We start from the raw sequence: 21,637 nt of genomic DNA on the forward strand, positions 1-21,637 counted from the left end.
GTCAAACCTCACGGGTTCAATGAACATGCCATCAGATACACAATAGCACTTTAAATAGCACTAACAGTACCTTATGGGCAGATGGTAAGGTGGCGGTAATGACGAGATGGCCGTCCAACTCTCAGCAGGAGCCTGATTTCAGGCAATCCACATACCCGAAGTGTCACCGTGGGATGGAATAGACGGGATCATCCGACGAATTCCCAGGTCGGGGACACAACACGATGAGGTCTGGAAGAACAGCCGCTCGTTCCGTCCGGTCGCGGTGACGTCACACGTCAAAAAGGCCTAAGTTTCTCTCGTTCTAGTGGTCCCAATAAATTTGGACTATTCAAGGATTTACACCTTTTTATAAGACAACTTACCCTCAAACGCCATTATGCCCCAAATCCTTTGTTTAACCATAAGTTAAATGATGAAAACCTAATAGCTTTACCAATACCATTACCTTTGGCTACGCTGGAGGATGATGTACTACAAATCTTGGAGGATTTATGGTCAGAGGGCCAAATGGAGGGTTATGTTCCCACATCCCAACTAGAACCACCTATACTAAATACCTCTTTCAAACCAAATTCTACTTTCTTCCCTAGCTCCTCTAAAGGGCCATTTATTGAGACTTACTACCAGGCTGTTTACAAGGACCTTTTACCATATTTCTGGAGTTCATCTGTAATAAATGGATTTTCTTCCTAAATTTTTTATCTGAAACTCTTATCTTCTCCCATTAATACTGGGTCTATTATGAACTGTAGATGATCATGAGCGCATTTTTTTGGTGTATTTTCTGTATCTTTGGTACTTCCGGGTCCCACGATTCTCGCAGCTCTGGACTATCTACTTCACAACCTACATACTAGTAACAACTCTGACATTAGGGATTCCATTATCCTTGTTTAGCGCCAGTGGATTTTTTTGTGTATGTACTTGTGGGGTATTGGATGTAGGGAAAATGCCTGCTTGCTGTATTCCCTTTTCTGGCCACCCAGGCTGCAAGCTTGGATAGGAGTCTCATTGAAATATTAGGTTGCATCAGTGGCATCTTAAGAGCATTATTGGCCCACGGGCAATACAGTGCACTGAGGCCCTGTCTACACAATCACACACGAGAATTTTTTACTGACAAAAATCATGACAATTACTGGCAGAACCACATTTTTTGCTGGCACTGCAAAAAAAGTACCTACAATTGCAGTTTTCAGTGCCAAACAGTGCAAATGTCAGTATTTAAACTTTAAACATATAGCTAGTGCTATTAGCAATGTGTTTAAGTTAAACAAAAGTAAAAAAACATATTTTTTCATTGACATGAAGGTCAGGTTACTATAATCCAGCCAGCACTGGGTTCCCCACTTACATTAGAGTCTGCAGGATTCCCCCCTTACAGTGAAAGGGAACTCTTATGCAAAGGGGAACGCTGCAGATCATGATGTGGAGGGGGGGGCTCTGGTGACCAGAGACTACCTTCTGTAGAGGAAATACACTACGGTAAGGGGGGGTCACTAATATAGGAGGGGGGGACCTTTATATCAGTGCCCCTTACATTTTTGTAATTACTCCCCCCTTACATCAGCAACCTCCTGTCCCTTAGACTGGCCTGGTGGGGCTGTCACTGACCTCCTTTCAGGTGCACTGTGCAAGGCTTACTCATATGGCTCCAGCTTGGCTGCTCTGGTTTCATCCTATAGTCTGCTGTCTGACCTCTCCCGTGACCCCCATCCCAGCAGTGCTCCCATTCTTGACTCCTCTCCAGACTTCCCCTCAGAGACTGTAGACATGATACAGGAGATGGTCAGAGACTGCAGACATGATACAGGAGATGGTCAGAGACTACAGACATGGTACAGGAGATGGTCAGAGACTGCAGACATGGTACAGGAGATGGTCAGAAGCTGGTGGACATGGTACAGGATATGGTCAGAGGCTAGTGGACATGGTACAGGAAATGATCAGGGGCTGGCCACTGCCCCCCACCCCCGATCTCTTTGTGCAAGCTGCACAGTCAGCCACTCACTGTACGACACAGACCAGGGAACTCCATGTCTGTACTGGCTGGTGGCTGGGCAGGTTACAGGCTCGTGAAAACCGGCACTGCCGACAGGGGTCCGACTCTGCCGCACTCTGCTTTAAGCCTGCTGTGCTGTCTGCTCTGTCCACTCCACGAGTCACCACTCTGCTCCGTCCATCCACCCTTTTTTTTAAGTCTGGTGGGCTGCGGGCAGCCTCGGCAGTGTGGCTGACGTCATCATCGGCGGACAGACAGAGGCAGCACTAGTGGAGGATCTGATCTGCTCGGCGATTTCCGCAAACTGCGCATGCGCAGATCTGACACCCCACTCTCCACAATTTTTTACTGGGTTCGCTGGGCAGGTGGGGCCCCCCAGGCAAGTGTGGCCCCCGGGCAACTTCCCAGCATGCCCAATGGAAAAGATGGCCCTGGGTTGCATGTCTGGAAAAGTATCTGGTTGGAATATTAGGTTGCATACCTGGATAAGGGTCTGGTTGGAATTCTATGTTGCATGCCTAGATAAGGGTCTGGTTGGAACTCTAGATTGCATGCCTGGATAAGGGTCTGGATGGAATTCTAGGTTGCATGCCTGGAAAAGTTTCTGGTTGGAATATTATATTGCATACCTGGATAAGGTTCTGGTTGGAATTCTAGGTTGCATGCCTGGATAAGGGTCTGGTTGGAATTCTAGATTGCATGCCTGGATAAGGGTCTGGTTAAAATATTAGGTTGCATGCCTGGATAAGAGTCTGGTTGGAATACTATAATTTAAAGGTACTTATATAGCGCTGTCAATTTACGCAACGCTTTACATATACATTGTACATTCACATCAGGTAGTATGCCTGGATAATGGTCTGGTGGGAATATTAGGTTACATGCATGGTTAAGGGTCTGGTCGGAATATTAGGCAGCATGCCTGGATAAGGATCTGGTCGGAATATTAGATTGCATGCTTGGATAAGGGTCTGGTAAGAATATTATGGTGCATGTCTGGATAAGGATCTGGTTGGAATATTAGATTGCATGCCTGGATAAGGATCTGGTTAGAATATTATGGTGCATGTCTGGATAAGGATCTGTTTGGAATACTAGGTTGCATGCTTGGATAAGGGTCTGGTTGGAATATTAGGCAGCATGCCTGGATAAGGATCTGGTTGGAATATTAGGTTGCATGCTTGGATAAGGGTCTGGTAAGAATATTAAGGATCTGGTTGGAATATTAGATTGCATGTCTGCATAAGGATCTGGTTGGAATATTAGATTGCATGTATGGATAAGGATCTGGTTGGAATATTAGATTGCATGCCTGGATAAGGATCTGGTTGGAATATTAGGTTGCATGCCTGGATAAGGGCCTGGTTGGAATATTAGGCAGCATGCTTGGATAAGGGTCTGGTAATAATATTATGGTGCATGTCTGGATAAGGATCTGGTTGAAATATTAGATTGCATGTCTGGATAAGGATCTGGTTTGAATATTAGATTGCATGTCTGGATAAGGATCTGGTTTGAATATTAGGCCCCGTACTCACGACCAAACATGTCTGCTGAAACTGGTCCGCGGACCAGTTTCAGCAGACATGTTTGGCCGTGTGTAGGCCCGAGCGGACCATTTTCGGGCGGATCGGACAGGTTTCCAGCGGACAACTGTTTCCTGGACTTGCTTTAAAACAGTCCGCTGGAAACCTGTCCGCCCGGACATGTACGGTCGTCTGTACAGACCTACCGTACATGTCCTGCCGCCCGCCATCCCTCGCATGCGTCGCATTTTAAAGGCAGGCCGCCCACGTCGCCGCGTCATTGTCGCAGCGACACCGCGTCATCGACGCGCGGACACGCCCCGCGTATTGTTTACGCGCGGACCTCTGTTCGATGGTGTGTACAGCCATCGAACAGAAGTCCCCGGGCAGACATGTCCGATGAAAACGGTCCGCGGACCGGTTTCATCGGACATGTTTGCTCGTGAGTACTCGGCCTTAGATTGCATGTCTGGATAAGGGTCTGGTTGGAATATTAGATTGCATGTCTGGATAAGGGTCTGGTTGGAATATTAGGTTTCATGCCTGGATAAGGGTCTGGTTAGAATATTATGGTGCATGTCTGGATAAGGATCTCGTTGGAATATTAGATTGCATGCCTGGATAAAGCTGGATACACACTATACAATTTTCTGTAGAAAATAAGAAGGGAAAAGTCTGAAGACGAGCTGTCTGCGGATTTTCGAATCATTAGTAAAAGACCATTTGACTTTTACATCATCAGACAAAAGCTGGATGTGCAGGCTATAAAATGTTTGTCTGATGTGAACTCCACGTCAGATTTTCAGATGGTCAGTACACAAATCCGTCACACAAAAGTCAAAAGTACAAACAGGCATACTCGGAATCAAGGAACGACTGGGAAGAGTTTTGTGATCCCGTATGGAACTCAGTGTGAATCCACCACCATTAGCCAAGTAGTCTGCTTACCAGATCCTCAGGTCCTAATGGACCAAAATCAGCATGTAAAATCCAACAAGATAGTGATATCAGCTGTATCCGCAGAATGGTATAATATCAAATGGACTCCAGACTCAAATCTCTCATTGGCAGTTCGATCATGCAAGGAAGGAGAAGCCTCACATAGTGTAAAACCAAACGGTGATTTATTTTTAAAAAGGTAAAAACAGTAAACAACTCACATTTCTGTGAACAAAGACAAGCCTTGAGCCTGTTGTGCCTGCCGGACGCTAAACAGGCAAACCCGTCCGTGTGGAGATCAAGCCAATGAGGGTGATGATGAGCAGTGTGCTGACGTCTAGCTTGTTTCAAACAAAACCAATAAAAGAGAATTGGTTACATTTTAAAGGAAATTTCAAATGTGGCATTAAGGGGTGCAGATATTGTAGCCTTATTAAAACAGGCCAGTATGTACATTCATGTTTTAGCGGGAAGAACCATGACATAAAACAGTTCATTAACTGCAACACCGCGTTCTTGGTATATGTCATCACCTGCAATACATGTAATGTACAGTACGTAGGCAGGACTATTAGGAGGTTGAAAGATAGACTCAGCGATCACCTATATGACATAGATAAGGATCACAACACGAATATAGCTAAACACTGGAATGTCGTACACTCCAAAGACATTTCCAGTTTAACCATACAGGGGGTGGAGAAAATTACTTGTTCGGTTAGAGGAGGAGATAAGTTTAGGTTATTGTGCAAGCGTGAGGTTTTTTGGATATTCCATCTAAATACCAGAATACCTAGAGGACTCAACTTTGAGTGGGACGTGTCCCATTACTACGAGTGACATCCACATTTACCTCCCTCAACGCTTGCACAATCTCCCCCTCACCGACATATGACTTTTCTATATCTTCTCCATCCCCTCTATGGCCTCCTTCTCTTACTTTGCTTCTCCGCTTCCACCTTAGGCACATTCCTCCTATTGCTTCATTACAGCCGTCCACTACATAAGCTATTTACATTGGGTTATCTCCCAAACTAAATAGCCATTTCCTAGATAATTAGTGGTATTTTTTACTTTATATTACCTTCTAGAGTTACATTTAATCAGTACTCCTATATAGATTAACTAAGGGTAATAATATCATATTATATTGTGTCCCTCTGACCTGATACCATCATATCTAGTTAGCTTACTCCTACATTCCATGATGCATTTTCGTTCACTGTTCATCATATGTTCTAGAGTTCTCTTATAGACATCTATACCAGCCAGTTTATTGAGCCCATGTTACTTCTGTAACTGCAGAAAATCATACAGGCATACGTAATATTTTGTTCTTGCTTTTGTTTTTGTTTTCGTTTTTGTGGAGGTCCTGCTGTTTAGAGTCCAGGGCCCGGATTCACGTACGAGTTACGCCGGCGTATCTCCAGATATGCCGTCGTAACTCTGAGTCCGAGCCGTCGTATCTATGCACCTGATTCTTAGAATCAGTTACGCATAGATTTGTATAAGGGCAAGTAAATTTTGGGAGGAGACTTTAATGTTGCCTTGGACCCCGGAATGGATGTGTCCTCAGGGACATCATCGACTCCGGGGAATGTCAGAAAAGGGATATTGCGGAAAATGCATGAGACACAGTTAGTAGATGTCTGGAGGATATTATACGCAGAAGAAAGAGATTATACTTTCTTTTCCAACCCACATCAGGTATACTCCCGTATAGATTTTTTTCTTGATCCCACATTATTTGATTACCTTAGTAACAGAAGTAGAAGTTGGGAATATAACGTGGTCAGACCATGCCCCAGTCAGTGTGTGTCTTTCCCTCTCCAGTGCGGTCCTATCCCAGGACAGATGCTGGCGTTTGAATGAGAGTTTATTGCAAAATCCTGAAATCAGGGAAGATGTTGCTAAAGAAATTGCAGCGTACTTTCAAGTTAATGACACGCCTGGGAGCGACCCGGGAATGGTGTGGGAAGCACACAAGACAGTGATCAGGGGGGTCCTGATTAAGCATGGTTCTATCCTGAAAAAGAAATGCGATAAACAAATCAGGGAACTATTGGAAGATATTCAGAAGTTGGAAGTTCAGCATAAAAAAAACACAACTACCCTGTAGTGGTAGGGATTTAGGACATCTAAGGAGACAGCTTACAGAAGTAATGCGTTTTAAAGCAAAAGCAACGATACAAAGGGGCGAGAAATTTAATTATGAACTAGGAGACAAGTGTAGTAAGTTGCTGGCAGGAACACTTAAGGAAAAGAGCGGGTCAACATACATGCCACAAATAAAAGGGAAAGAAGGACAGCTAGTACGAAAACCAAGAGAGATAGCCCAGACATTTGGGGAATATTATTCTTCCTTATACAATCTTGTGATAGATGGGAAAACCCAGTTAGGGATGAAGGAATATTTGTCTGCCTCAGGGCTATCTAGACTTCCATCTTTTGCCAGAGATAGTCTAGAGATACCTATTTCCATTGAGGAAGTGGATGCAACCTTAAAAAAGATTAAGTCAGGGAAGGCCCCATGTCCTGATGGATTCACTATAAGGTATTATAGGGGAATTTGCTACACTACTAAATGGCAAAACTTTTTGATGCACCTGGGAGTACCGCGGCGCTTCCCCCGGATACACTTCTTGCACACATAACAGTGATACCTAAGGAGGGGAAGGACCCGGCAGATTGTGGTAGCTACAGACCAATCTCATTATTAAATGTAGATTTCAAACTTTTTTCGAAAATAATTGCAACCCGACTCCAACCCTGGATAGCGCAGTAAGTGAATCTGGACCAGGTAGGGTTTATCCCGGGGAGAGAAGCTAGGGATAATACAATTACGATTTTTAACTTGATCCATTATGCTGAGACAAAAAAAAATCCCCTGCGTATTCCTGAATACTGACGCGGAAAAGGCGTTTGATAGGGTGAGTTGGCGGTTCCTGGAGGAGATGCTGAGCCAGGTGGGGCTGGGTGAACACATGATTAGGTGGATCATGAGTGTTTACACGACACCACGTGCCTCAGTAAAAGTAAATGGAGTACTATCACGCCCGTTTAAGATCTCAAACGGTACAAGACAGGGGTGCCCCCTCTCGCCCTTGTTGTTTGCTCTCTCATTGGAGCCTTTATTAAATAGAATCCGTCAGAACCTGGATATCAAGGGAATCCAAATGGGGGAGCAGATACACAAGGTTGCAGCAACTAATCCACATATCTCACTCCCTAATCTGGTAAAAGATATTGAGTTATACGGAAGGATGTCTAACTTAAAAATTAACAGAACTAAATCCGAGGCAATGGAGGTGGCAGTACCAGCCACTGTGGGGGAAACCATAAGACGGATTTAAATGGGGGAAGGCACTGAAATATTTGGGTACATATATACCAGCAAATATAAAGAATATTTTTGGGTTGAATTTTCCTTCTTTGTATGACTCAATAAGAATACTCTTAGATAAATGGCAACAGGGGTTGCACTCCTGGTTTGGCCGGAGCAGTATAGTAAAGATGAGCGTCCTGCCAAAAATGCTATACCTTATCCAGGCACTCCCAATTACTATTCCACCTTCTTTTCTCCGTCAAGTAGGTAGTATGTTTATGAAATTTATATGGTCGGGGAAATGACCTAGAATTAAGAGAGAACTGTTGAGAATGCCGAAGAAAGTAGGGGGGATGGCTGTACCAGACATAGTAAAATACTACCGAGCAACGCATCTGACAAGGTTGGTGGACTGGTGCAGACACAGAGAGACGAAACACTGGGTAGATATGGAACAACAGGTTAGCCCAATACCATTATCTAGAGCACCGTGGTGTTATGCAGCATTACCAATCCATCTTAAGAAACATCCTACAATAGGACCTACGTTACAAATATCAGCAAAGATATGTAGGAATCAGGAATTTTTACCAAGATATTCACCATTGTTACCCATATTAGGGAATCCGAATTTCACACCAGGTTTGGAAAAGGGTAACTTTGACAAACTTAGAGAGAAGGGCGTTTATCAGGTGTCACATTTTATACAATCAGGCTCTTGGCCGTCTATAGGGGACCTGACAAACACAGGGGGAACTTTTGAGCTCACTTTCTGGCAGGCAATTCAGTTAAGCCATTTCCTGAAATCACTGGGGTCGGCGGAGGAATTTCAAAGGCATTTGACAGCATTTGAACTATATTGTAGTGATGAGGAACCACTCTCGCGAGTGATATCCAAGATGTATGGTCTGTTGAATGCACCCCCAGAAGATTATGTGATGTCAGGAATTGGCAAATGGGAAGAGGCCTTGGAGAGAAATTTTACCCCAATTCAACGTAAACAGATTATTCTGTTGACATTTAACTCCTCGATCTGTACAAAAACTCAAGAAGCCAGTTATAAAATTCTTACACATTGGTACTATACCCCAGTAAGGCTTAACCTCCCTGGCGGTATGATTCTGTCTGGAATTACGTACCAAAAGCGGTACATTTATTTTGCAAGGAAATTGGTGTTTTATACTGTAGGCCTGTAATTTTTAGAAATAACTCACTTAAATCTGACCAAGCAAGAGTCTTGTAGGCATCCCGGGTATGATTTTTTTTTTTTAAAACAAAATTATAAATTATAATATAATAAATAATTATAAATAATTATAACAAATAATAATATAATTATAATAAAAATTATTCAATAATGTAATCAACTCAAAATCACTGAAATTTGCAGTTGCAGAATTGTCGCTGTCATTATTTTATTTTTTTTATGACGAATTTCCCTGCAAATCGCTATCGCACAATTCTGCAAGTGATTATAATTTATTATCGCTGTTTTCTAGCTGATCTAAAACCATTTTTGACATAAAGGGACACTTTTGGACAATCTACAGTTTGCAGGCAGAAATGACATTTTTTATTATATAAAAGTACATGCAGGACACTGGGCAGACCACTAGGGACAAGGGGTGTGTGTATTTTTTACATACAGTACTGTAATCTATAAGATTACAGTATACTGTATGTAATGTGTTTGTTTACTTTTTTGAATTTGGCGCCGTTCTCCGTCCCCGTGCGTCGTAACGTCGCAGGGAACGGAGATCGGCGTCACACGGGGACTGTGAATCGAGCGAGGAGGTCCCGCTCGCTCACACAGCGGGTGGCATCGCTGGATCCAGGGACAAGGTGAGTAAACCAAGCCTGTGGATCCAGCGAAAGGTAAGCCCGTCCAGCCCGAGCGCGACTCGGGTTTGCCGATCCTAACATGTAAAACCAACCCCGAGTCGCGCTCGGGTTTACCGTCAGGGGGGTTAATAAAATTGCAAAAGAAAACTCGGATCGATGCTGGAGATGTGGGAATGAGCTGGGAACACTCTTGCATATATTCTGGTCCTGTGAAAAAATTAGACATTACTGGGAGGAGGTGAGGAGAATATCCCAAAAGTTTATAGAACACCAGATACCAAATGATCCCGCCTTTTTCCTGCTTCAATGTTCACAGATTCCGGCCCGGAATTACAGGAAATCAGTGGTATGTCATTTGATTAATGCAGCAAAGGCGGGAGTCACCCGAAGATGGAGGGATTCTTGACCTCCCTCCATAGCAGGGTGGCTAATTAGAATTTAGGAAATAGAAGCAATAGAGGATTTAGTTCTTTCGGCCCAAAACAGGAAGAAACAATTTAATGAAACCTGGTTAGGTTAGAAAACATTTATTAACTCAGAGGAAGGGAAGAAAATGCTGGAAGAAAGATAAGAGAAGAAATGTAAATTCTTCTGCGATTGGATAGTTGTATACGAGTATAAAGGGAATATATAAGATTTTGTACCGTACATCTCAAGGGGTAGTGGGAATCGGGGGGAGGGGGTTGTTTTGGGGGTTTTTTTGGTCTTGGGGTGGGCTTAGGTGGAAGAGGATAAAGTAAAAGGGAGAGAGGGATACATAGGGCCAGATTCACGTAGAGCGGCGCAAATTAAGTTACTCCAAACGTATATCATTTAAGTTACGGCGCCTTAATTTTGTGACGTAAGTGCCGTATCCACAGCGCATTTGTGCCCAAATTTTCGCCAGCGCAACGTAAATACAGAGGCGTAAGGCGGGGTTATTGCAAGTGGGAAGGAAGTGGGCGTGCTCCATTGAAATGAGCCGTGACCCCATGTAAATGAAGGGCTGGCCGTACTGCGCATGCGCGCACGAATCTGCACCTCACTGGGCATGTGCAGAACTCGGCTTGGCGCAATCAGTGAGATAGGAAAAAAGCCAAGCATACTTAGTTTGAGAATCGCCCTGTACTTAAATAGCCCCAGACAAACACACTTCCCTTGCAAAAGTACATCCCTATGTTTCCCTTCCTAAAGCAAGTGTCTTTTGCTCTGTTGTCTGTGGCTGTTTGTTGGTGAGTGTAGTGTTATATTAAAGCTTTATTGTAGTAGGAGGTTGTAGTAGGTGTGTGTATTTTCTGAGTGTTTTTTGTGTCTGTTTCTTCTGTGTTTTTTGTTTGAATTTGTATTAGCTGTCTACTTGTGTTTTTGTTTTTTTGCTGTCTGATTTTTGTGTGTGTCTGTTCTGTGTCTTTTTGGCTGTCTGTTCTGTGTCTTTTTGGCTGTCTGTTCTGTGTCTTTGTGTCTGTTTGTTTGTTTGTTCTGTTTGAATTTTGTGTCTGTTGCTGAGTGCTGTGTTGTGAGATGGCACCTAAGAGAAGAAAATTAAACTTCTCGGTGCGAGAGAAGCATTTAATCCGAGAAGCAATAATCCGAGATATTACTGATCGGATCAATGCGGAGGGGGGGGGGGGGGAGACAAGGACCCCCAGTGGGATTCAGAAGAAGATCAATGATCTGAGGAGTTTGGTCCGTGAGAAGATGGCCAAGCAAGCAGCCCATGCCAGGGGCACTGGAGGAGGTCCACCTTGCACCATAAGGTGGACTGAGGAGGAACGTGCGGTGGCCCGGTGCTTCCATGGCCAACAAGTGGTGGGCCTGCCTGGCTTTGAATCTGATGATCCTGTGAGGACAGGGAAGTTTTTTTTTATTTCCATCTGGTGAGTAGCATGTGTGGGTGGGGGAAGGGAATATGTGCCAAGTGTGTGGATCCTCCAACCTGTGTATGTTTTGTGTCCTCCACAGATGGCCAGGAGATTGCTGGCCCATCAGGCCAGGAGGTTGCTGGGCCATCAGGCCAGGCTGCACCACCCCCAGGACAACAGGCTGCTGAGGAGCCCCAAGAAAGGCCGGAGTCCCCAGGGCAGGGGAGTGGCCACACCTCACCTCAGGAGGAGGTTCAGGGGGAGGAGGTTCAGGGGGAGGAGGTTGAGGATGATCCGATGGAGCTTGCCAGAGAAGTGATGTTGTGTTGGGATGAGGATTCCCTTGTGGCTGACAGCAGTCAGGCCACCATCAGGGGTAGTCCCTCCCACTCCTCCCCCAACAGGGCTGCCCCCCCAGGGGGATCCCCTGCTCCCAGGCCACAAGCCTCAGCTGGAGGCAGTCAGGCCACTATCAGGGGTAGCCCCTGTCACTCCTCCCCCAACAGGGTTGCCCCCCCAGGGGGCTCCCTTCCTCCCAGGCCACAAGCCTCAACTGCAGGCAGGAAGGCCACCCAGAAGACCAGGGGGGTGGCCGAGTTCCTGCCTGCAAATCTGCAGAGGGACCAGGCCCATCAGACACACCATCTGGGTCAGGTCACCCGGACTTTGGCCCAGATGGAGGAGAGCCTGGCCTCCATCAAGGAGTCAGTCAGTGACGTGGGCACAAATACTGTCGCTTTTATAAATTGCTTTTCTGAGCTGCAGGCCGCCACAACAGGCGTGGCCCTTGAGGTGACTGCCCTGACCCAGGCTGTCCAGGCCAATACGGCAGCCCTCACTCTGGGCCTGACCAGGATTGCTGTGGCCTTGGAGGGCAGGCCAGCAGGTGGGCAGCCACCCAGGGAGGCTCCTCCTTCCCCTGCCTCCCCCCCATGAGGATCCTCCTTCCCCTGCTTCCCCCCTCCATGAGAATCCTCCTTCCCCTGCCTCCCTCCCCCCAAGAGTCTCCCCTGAGGGGCCGTGCCCGTGTAAAATTACTCCGGGAAACTAACAGATGCGCACAGGGCGTAGCCTACACCGCACACACTTAATTTTGTGGATCGCCTTATCTCCCTCATTTGCATCTTTGCCTAGCAAAACAATGGTGTGTCTAGCGTATTTTGCGCTCGAAGAAGCGCCGGTGTAATTGTTTTAGGTAGGAGGGAAAAAAATAGTTTTCAGGCGTATTTCGTTTTGAGGATCAGTCGCAAAAATACGCGCGGCGCAAATTTCAATTACGCCGCGCATCTCGAGATACGTCGGCGTAAGTCCTTTGTGAATCTGGCCCATAAAGTATAGATTAAATGTCCGACCAAATTGTATAGATGTATAGAATAAGGTATGTGTTATATCTGTACATTTGTAATATTCGGACGTGGATTTCTTTTTTTTTTCTTTTTTATGGAATATGTATTCTGTTTGGTTTCTCCTTTTGATAAAATAAAAGTATAAGATATGGAAAAAAAAAAGATTTGCATTAGATCCGACCGGCGTAAGTCTCTTACGCCGTCGTATCTTAACTGCATATTTACGCTGGCCGATAGGGGCGTGTACACTGATTTACGCCTAGAAATATGTAAATCAGCTAGATACGCGAATTCACGAACGTACGCCAGGCCGACGCAGTACAGATACGCCGTTTACGTTAGGCTTTTCCCAGCGTAAAGTTACCCCTGCTATATGAGGCGTAGATGAGGCGTACCAATGTCAAGTATGGACGTCGTTCCCACGTCGAATTTTGAAAATTTTACGTCGTTTGCGTAAGTCGTTCGCGAATAGGGCTGGGCGTCATTTACGTTCACGTCAAAAGCATTGGCTTCTTGCGGGTTAATTTGGAGCATGCGCACTTGGATACTTTCACGGACGGCGTATGTGCCGTTCGTAAAAAGCGTCATTTACGTGGGGTCACATTAAATTAACATAACACACGCCCACATCTACCACATTTGAATTAGGCGGGCTTACGCCGGCCTATATACGCTACGCCCCTGCAACTTTGGTTTGAGAATACAGCACTTGCCTGTCAAAGTTGCGGAGGCGTAACGTAAATAGGATACGTTACGCCCGCACAAAGATACGCGATTCTACGTGAATCCGGGCCCAGGTATTCAAAACATATTTTACTATACGAATGTCTCTCTGGTTCCTTTTATGCCGGCTACTTTTAATATAATTTTTGGAACCAGGTTCCATTAATATAATTGGTAGCCTTTGTGTGTGTTAATTTTATACACATAAAGGGCCAGATTCATAAAGAACTGCGGCGGCGTAACGTATCGTCTTTAAGTTACACCGCCGCAAGTTTTCAGCGCAAGTGCCTGATTCACCAAGCACTTGCGTGTAAACTTACGGCGGTGTAACGTAAAGCCGTCCGGCGCAAGCCCGCCTAATTCAAATGGGGCGTGTAAAGGGGGACAGAGTGGGGACGACCATAGATGGATGCATAGGTGAATATATGTATATACATTTAATTGCTTTCTAGTTGTATTCAATCGTCAAACAAATTGATGCAATGGATGTAAGACCAGATAGAGATCGTCAAGCCGAAAATTTCTTCTGTGAGTATCTGATGAAATAAACATGAGCAGATAGTAAACTAAAAAGGCTTTTTGGAGCGATCTCGTATGCGAATTGTACATAAATACAAAAGGTAATAAGTAAAGGACGATATATGAAGTGAAAGGGGAAAAGGAAAAAGTTCCTCTCTCCCTATATATTTATGATTCATATGGAATTCCCTAAATTCAAGGCTATGGGAGGGTGGGATGTATATTGATGGCTATAAACACAACATAAAGTTGTACTGATGTCCGTAAAACCCACCCAGTATAACCTATATGTCTCCAAATGAGATATATATGGTATATGAAAAAATGATAACATGGCAAAATTGTATGATGACCTCCATCGCACAGCTACGGCTGAGGCAACTCTTCACAGCTTAAACCAGGGAAGAAGACCGATAAGAGGATTACACCGCAGAGTTTTGGAAATGGTCAGCCGATACTGTCTGGAACGAGGCGGCTTTAAAATATCAATACCGCCAAGGACTATCTGAAGGTCTCAAAGATGAGCTGGCAAGAACTGAGACCCCTGCTTCCTTGGAAAACCTAATCCAGTCTGCCACCCAACTTGACAGGCGCCTGCGGGAGCAGCACTTCGAACGCTTCCAAGCTGCTCGTCCCAGTTGGACCCCTCTTAGGCCGGTTCCTGTACATCTGCCTCTCCCAGTTCCTTCAGCCGCCCCTACTCCTGAGCCCGAGCCCATGCAACTGGGATTGGTCCGGGCTCCTCTTACCCCTGAGGAAAAACAGCACAGGCGTCAAGCCAATCTATGCCTCTATTGTGGGGGTACCGGCCATTTCCTCCGTAACTATTCAGTGAGACCCAGTAGGTCTACACCCCAACATGCTTTGAACTATCACGTTTCTGGTGCTCCACAGACTTACGTTGTTCTTTTTATCTCCCTACAGCTACTGGGAGGGGCAACCAGCCTACCAGCTATTATTGGGCCAGATTCAGATAGGTCAGCGGATCTTTAGATGCAAGTGCTTTAGATGCAAGAGGCAAGTGCTTTATTCAGAAAGCACTTGCCTGTAAAGTTGCGGCGGCGTATCTGAATTCCGCCGGGGGATTTACAATTCCGCGGCTAGGGGGCGTGTAAAATTTAAATCAGGCGCATCCCCGTGCCGAACGAACTGCGCATGCGCCGTCCGCAAAATGTCCCAGACTGCATTACTCCAAATGACGTCGCAAGGGCGTCATTGGTTTCGACGTTAGCGTAAATTACGTCCGGCCGTATTCGCGAACGACTTACGCAAACAACGTAAAAATTTCAAAACTCGGCGCGGGAACGACGGCCATACTTAACATAGGATACGCCGCACATACCCCTCCTATAGCAGGGGTAACTTTCCGCCGGTAAAAGCCGAACGCAAACGACGTAAAAAAAAAGCGCCGGGCGGTCGTTCGTTTCTGAATCGGCGTAACTCCTCATTTACATATTCAACGCGTAAAAGATACAGAAGCGCCACCTAGCGGCCGGCCTGGAATTGCAGCCTAAGATCCGACGGTGTAAGTCACTTACACGTGTCGGATCTTAGGCATATCTATGCTTAACCTGATTCTATGCGTAACCTGATTTTCTGAATCCGGCCCACTGACTCCGGAGCTTGCAGTTGCTTTCTGGATTCCACACTTGCCCAGAAGCTACGTTTTCCTCTTCGTACCAAGGACCATCATCTACAAGTACATCTGGCGGATGGTTCTCTTCCTCGTTCTGGGCTAATTACTCAAGAGACCAAACCCATCCTTGCCTTTACTGACTCTGGACACCAAGAGTTCCTTTGATTAGACCTCATTCCCTCACCTATGTTTGCCATCATTCTGGGCCTCCCCTGGCTGCAGGCACACCTGCCTCACATAAATTGGGTCAAGAAGGAGGTCAACTTCACTTCCCTCTACTGCTCTCAGCACTGTCTCACCCCTGTCTCTGCCACTTGTTCTACCATAACAACCATACCAGAGAATCTCCAACACGTTCCCCCTGTATATCTGGAATTCAGGGATGTCTTTGACAAACAAGAGGCCGACCTTCTACCACCTCAGCCGTATGACTGTCCCATAGACCTCCTGCCCGGCTCTGAAGTACCCTTTGGCCGCATCTTCCCATTATCTGAAACCGAGTTAAAGGCCCTCAAGGCCTACATAGATGAAAATTTGGAGAAGCAGTTTATCCGTCCATCTTTCTCCCCAGCCAGAACAGGACCTGTATAGATTGCCGGGAACTAAATAAGATTACCATCAAAAACAGATACCCAATGCCTCTTATCCCAGAACTGTTTCAACGTTTTCGTTTAGCTCAAATCTTCTCTAAGCTTGACCTTTGGGGCGCCTACATTCTTATCCGAATCAGGCTGGAGACAAATGGAAAACCACCTTTAGATCCAAGTTTGGTCACTATGAATATCTTGTGATGCCATTCGGGCTCTGTAATGCTTCAACCACCTTTCAGCACCTGGTTAATGACATGTTCTGTGAGCACCTTGACGACTTCCTAGTTGTATATTTGGATGATATTCTCATTTTCTCTGCTTCTGTTGAATTACACCGGATCCATGTTAAAAAGGTCCTCACCATTCTCAGGGAACACAAACGGTATCTTAAGGGTGAAAAATGCGACTTTGAAAAAAACACTGTGCAATTTCTTGGTTTCATCATTTCTACCAACGGGTCGCAATGGACCCACAGAAGGTCAAAGCAACTGTCAGGTCACCTGTGGCCAGGTGACAAGTGCACCCCGTTGGGGTCAGGGGTGCACCACAGGGTAGTGAACCTTATAGCCGACTGCTGCAGACGGACCACAGAGCGGATATGGAGGAGAGGTTCGCTGGGGCACAAACAGGGATCCTACAGGCAGCTTGAGCCCAAGATTCCCCTGGGCGCGGAGTCTAAGATCCAGCTTGGTGTTCACCAGAGCCTCTAGTGGTGAGGATGGCCTTCGCTGCAGCTGGATCCAGGTCGTGGCCCCTGGAGTCCCCTAGGTCACGCTCCATAGGGAGAGAGGGGAAGCAGCACACAGGACACAAGCGATAGTAGAGGGTAAGCCGAGGTCGGGGCAACAGGCAGACGTGGATTAACCAAGGGACAGGCCAAGATTCAGGGTCACAGGCAAACAGGAGAAGTCAGAGACAAGCCAAAGTCGGTACACAGAGAGATTAACGTAGCACACGGCAAGCAGGAACACAAAGCTAACACACAACGTTGAACAGCCATGCAGACCTGCAATGCACTGGTTAATATAGAGTTCCTGGGATGGCCTGGGGTGGGACCATATAGAAAGGAGAGATGATAAAAGGCAGCCAGATAAGGGAGTCAGGCCTCTAATGAACACATGGAGACAGGTAAGCTGCCAGACATTATTTAATATCCATGGCCAGCTCCAGTGGATAAAAGAGGGGTACAACGGTTCATCGGTTTTGCCAATTTCTACAAGAGGTTTATCATTGGATTCTCTTCTATTGTAGCACCCATCACCAAACTGACACGCCAGGGTAACCGCTTCCAATGGTCACAGGAAGCCTTCATGAAACTTATGACCGCGTTCACCTCTGCACCCCGTTTTGCTCTTCATATTAGAAGTAGACGCCTCTGAGACGGCCACTGGGGCCATCCTTTCTCAAAGACAAGGGCTTTGAGAAAGGATGGCCCTTTACGCTTTTGCTTCCCGGAAACTAAGCCCACCGGAAAGAAATTAAGATGTTGGGACAGAGAGTTATTAGCTATTAAATTTGCTCTGGAGGAATGGAGATACCTGTTGGAGGAGGCATCTCACCCTTTCATGATCTTAACCGACCACAAAAATCTGGAATATTTAAGGTCAGCAAAACGTTTAAGACCCAGGCAGGGCTCTTTTCTTCACCACGCGCAGTATGCAACGGTCGGAAGCCTGTCAATCAATTAGGAACGCCCAGTCCCGCAGAAGACATACCCGGAAGCGGTGGTGAAAATACGGTACAAATACGGGACAAAATAAAAAAAAACAGCCGATTTTCATTATGACAACTCTGTTGAATGTAATGTTAAAAAAAAATGTTTTGGGTGAACCCCCGCTTTAAAGAAATAATCAGGCTCCATGGGGTACCTAAGAGCATTGTCTGAGACAGAGGCGTCCAGTTTACGTCCAAATTCTGGAAGGAACTTTGCAAATCTCTGGAGATCAAGATCTGCCTCTCATCTGCATACTACCCTCAGAGCAACAGCCAGACAGAGAGGACGAATCAAACCTTTTCTCCCAAATTCCATTCCTGAGATATCTGTCCCAGCTGTACAGGATCGCATAACCTCTGTCCAGTTAAACTTCCAGAAACTCCAGGAAATGATGCAGCAGGCCCAGGAGGACTACAAGAGGTATTATGATAGGGGGGGGGGGGGGGGGGGAAAGGAAAGTCCGGCTTTCAAAGTTGGGGAGGAAGTTTGGCTGTCAGCCATCAATCTTAAATTGCCAATTCCCTCACGGAAGTTGGGTCCAAGGTTCATTGGACCTTTCAAAATCAAACAGATGATCAACTCTGTAGCCTTTGAATTGGCCCTGCCCAATTCCTATAGGATCCACCCAGTTTTTCATGCTTCCCTGCTGAAACCTGTTGTTTCCAACTCCTTCCCTGGGAGAGAAGAACTACCCCCTCCACCAGTTGAGATTGATGGGGAGAACGAATTTGAAGTGGAGTCTATTCTGGGTTGCAGAAAAAGGGGTAGGCAACTACAGTATCTAATTAAATGGAAGGGGTATCCTCCGGAGGACAATTCTTGGGAACCCTCAATGAACCTACATGTTCCACGCCTAATTCGAGCCTTCCACCAGGAACACCCGGAGTTGATGTCCAGCTTGAGCGTCCGGAGTCCACCCCTCGGGGGGGCAGTGTCAGAAAAACAATCTTGCCAGCGCCAGCCACCGTCCTGCAGGCATGCGCAGTGGAACGGCGCTTTGGCGCACGTGGGTCAATAGAACGGCACATGCGCCGATCCGGTAGCACGGCGCACGCATGCGCACAAGCGTACCAATCAGAATCCTGGCAGGCCAATATAAGTCAGCTCAGGCTCCATGACAGGTTTCTGGTTTGTTGTCAGCTCCTGTTTCACCTGACTTCCTGTTACCTTTACCTGAACTTTGTTGTGACCCGTATCGCCTTGACGACTCTGTTCTCTCTCCTGGATCTGACCCCTGGCTTGTTTCTCGGATTTGCTACCAATCTCCAGACCCTGACCTTCTGCCTGCACCTTGGACCTGTTACTCTCCCCAGCCCCGGACCTCTGGCCTGCACCTTGGATCTGCCTACCTGTTTCAGCCCTTGATCTGCTGTTTGGACTTATCGAACTGGCTTCCTGTCTCTGGTGTCTGATCCACAGCCTGCCCTTAGTGACCTCCCTCCAGCCGTGCTCCTACAGTTTAGCACTACCTGATCTTCTAGCAAGCTTCACCTTCCCTGCTGGTAGCCAGTGCCCCTTTGCGCCATCCTCCCTCTGTTTCACCTCCAGGAGGCGGAGTGCTCCAAGTTGCAAGGGTGAACCGCTCTCGGCATTTTGGCCTCGGTGAATACATACCTGACAGGTGCTGCTTCTGCACCCTAGGACTGAGTGAGTGTGCGCCTGCACCACTCCATAAAACTCAGGAAAAGACCTGGTCAGCAACACAGGGACATGTCCGTGATCTACCTGTCGGGTGGTAGACAGGTAGCTCACGATCGACTGGTTGCCGACCCGGGCACTATAAACTTCCAAGAAATCTGCGAGGGGGACCCTAAGGTTTGAACTGCCTATGAGCCTTCACAGAATATAATACGGCACTGATTGAAGCCACACCTTGCACACTGACCTAGAACCTCTACAGCAAATGGAAATGCCATTGGTCGATGGGGTAAACACAGACAGTTATTCCGTTAGATGCAATAAATATAGGAATCATGCCTTACCATGTTGGGAAAACACATTTCCAGGTTTAAAAAGATTCTATCTGCAACCACCATTTGATTCTTCAGTAAAAGGAAACCGATCATTTTGGGTTTCGGCCCAAAGTTGTGTGTGAAGGTAATCCCGATTTTGCTAATGCCGTTCAAAACTATTAGAAAATGAAAAGATCCAAGGAATGACTTCTATTTCTACTCATCAGAAAGAAAAAAATGTGGTTACTAAAACTACAGTGGTCAAATATTTGTATTAAGCAGTATTAAACCAAGCTCCATTCACTTTGACCAGTGATAATGGACAACTGTTGCATTTATATAACATTCAGGTATGACTTTCATGCAACTTTTGAAGGAACATTAAAGTCTATGGCCCTCAAGTTGCATGAAAGTTGGACCAAGGTAGTGCATGAACTTCTTTGAAGTTGCTGCAACTTTAAGTCGCACATACAGGTGCATCTCATAAAATTAGAATATCATCAAAAAGTGCATTTATTTCCGTAATTAAATTTAAAAAGTAAAAACACGTATTATATATAGATGCGTTACACACCGAGTGATATATTTCAAGCATTTTTTTCTTTTAATTTTGATGATTATGGCTTACAGCAAGTGACAACCCAAAATTCAGTATCTCAGAAAATCATAATATTACATAAGACCAATAAAAAAAAAAGAATTTTTAACCACTTCAGCACTGCGTCCCTTTAACTGACAATTGCGCGGTCGTGCGACAATGTACCCAAACAAAATTTACGTCCTTTCCCCCCCCCCCCCCCCCCCCACAAATAGAGCTTTCTTTTGGTGGTATTTGATCACCTCTGTGTTTTTTGAAAAGAAAACGTATTAATTATTTTACTTTTACCATTTTTCACATCAGTTTTTCCCCTCTAGGAGCTTACAATCTAACGCTCCTACGTCACATGCATAACAAGGCCAATTTAAACAGGAGCCAATTAACCTACCAGCATGTCTTTATAGTGTGGGAGCTTAAACCAGGGGCCCAGGTGCTGCAAGGCATATGTAATAACTAGAGTTGAGCGGACACCTGGATGTTCGGGTTCGACGGGTTTGGCCAAACTTCGGAAAAAAGTCCGGGTTCGGGACCCGAACCCGAACCCCATTGAAGTCAAAGGGGACCTGATTTTTTGACTACTAAAATACGAAGGGAAAGGGCTAGAGGGCTGCAAATGGCAGCAAAACGTTGGTAAGAGCATGGCAAGTACTCTGCAATCAAATGTGGATAGGGTAATAACTTAAAATAACAAGAAAAACATAAAAAAAAATTAAAAATCTTGACAAGCAGGAACCTTCCCCAATGATGGGACACTATTCCTCGCAATGATACAAATGATGGGAGACTATTCCTCCCACTGATACCAATGATGCGGCACTATTTATCCCACTGACACAAATGATGGGACCCTATTCTTCCCAATGATACCAATGATGGGGCACTATTTCTCCCACTGACACAAATGATAGGACACTATTCCTGCCAATGATACCAATGATGGGAGACTATTCCTCCCACTGATACCAATGATGCGGCACTATTTCTCCCACTGACACAAATGATGGGACCCTATTCTTCCCAATGATACCAATGATGGGGCACTATTTCTCCCACTGACACAAATGATGGGACACTATTCCTG

General features: G+C 45.8%; 1 protein-coding gene across 1 annotated transcript in view; it reads right to left on the minus strand.

Moving 5' to 3' along the window:
• Positions 1-20,129, minus strand: part of LOC120910394 (alpha-2-macroglobulin-like protein 1) — a 36,693-nt gene extending 16,564 nt beyond the window's left edge. Inside the window, exon 1 of the mRNA XM_040322151.1 lies at positions 19,989-20,129. Within this exon, the coding sequence (XP_040178085.1) occupies positions 19,989-20,072 (84 nt within the window). The 5' untranslated portion in view covers positions 20,073-20,129. The remainder of the gene's footprint in view (positions 1-19,988) is intronic.
• Between the last annotated feature and the right edge of the window lie 1,508 nt (positions 20,130-21,637).

Source organism: Rana temporaria, chromosome 8 (assembly GCF_905171775.1).
Source record: "Rana temporaria chromosome 8, aRanTem1.1, whole genome shotgun sequence".
In the NCBI taxonomy this organism is placed as follows: domain Eukaryota; kingdom Metazoa; phylum Chordata; class Amphibia; order Anura; family Ranidae; genus Rana; species Rana temporaria.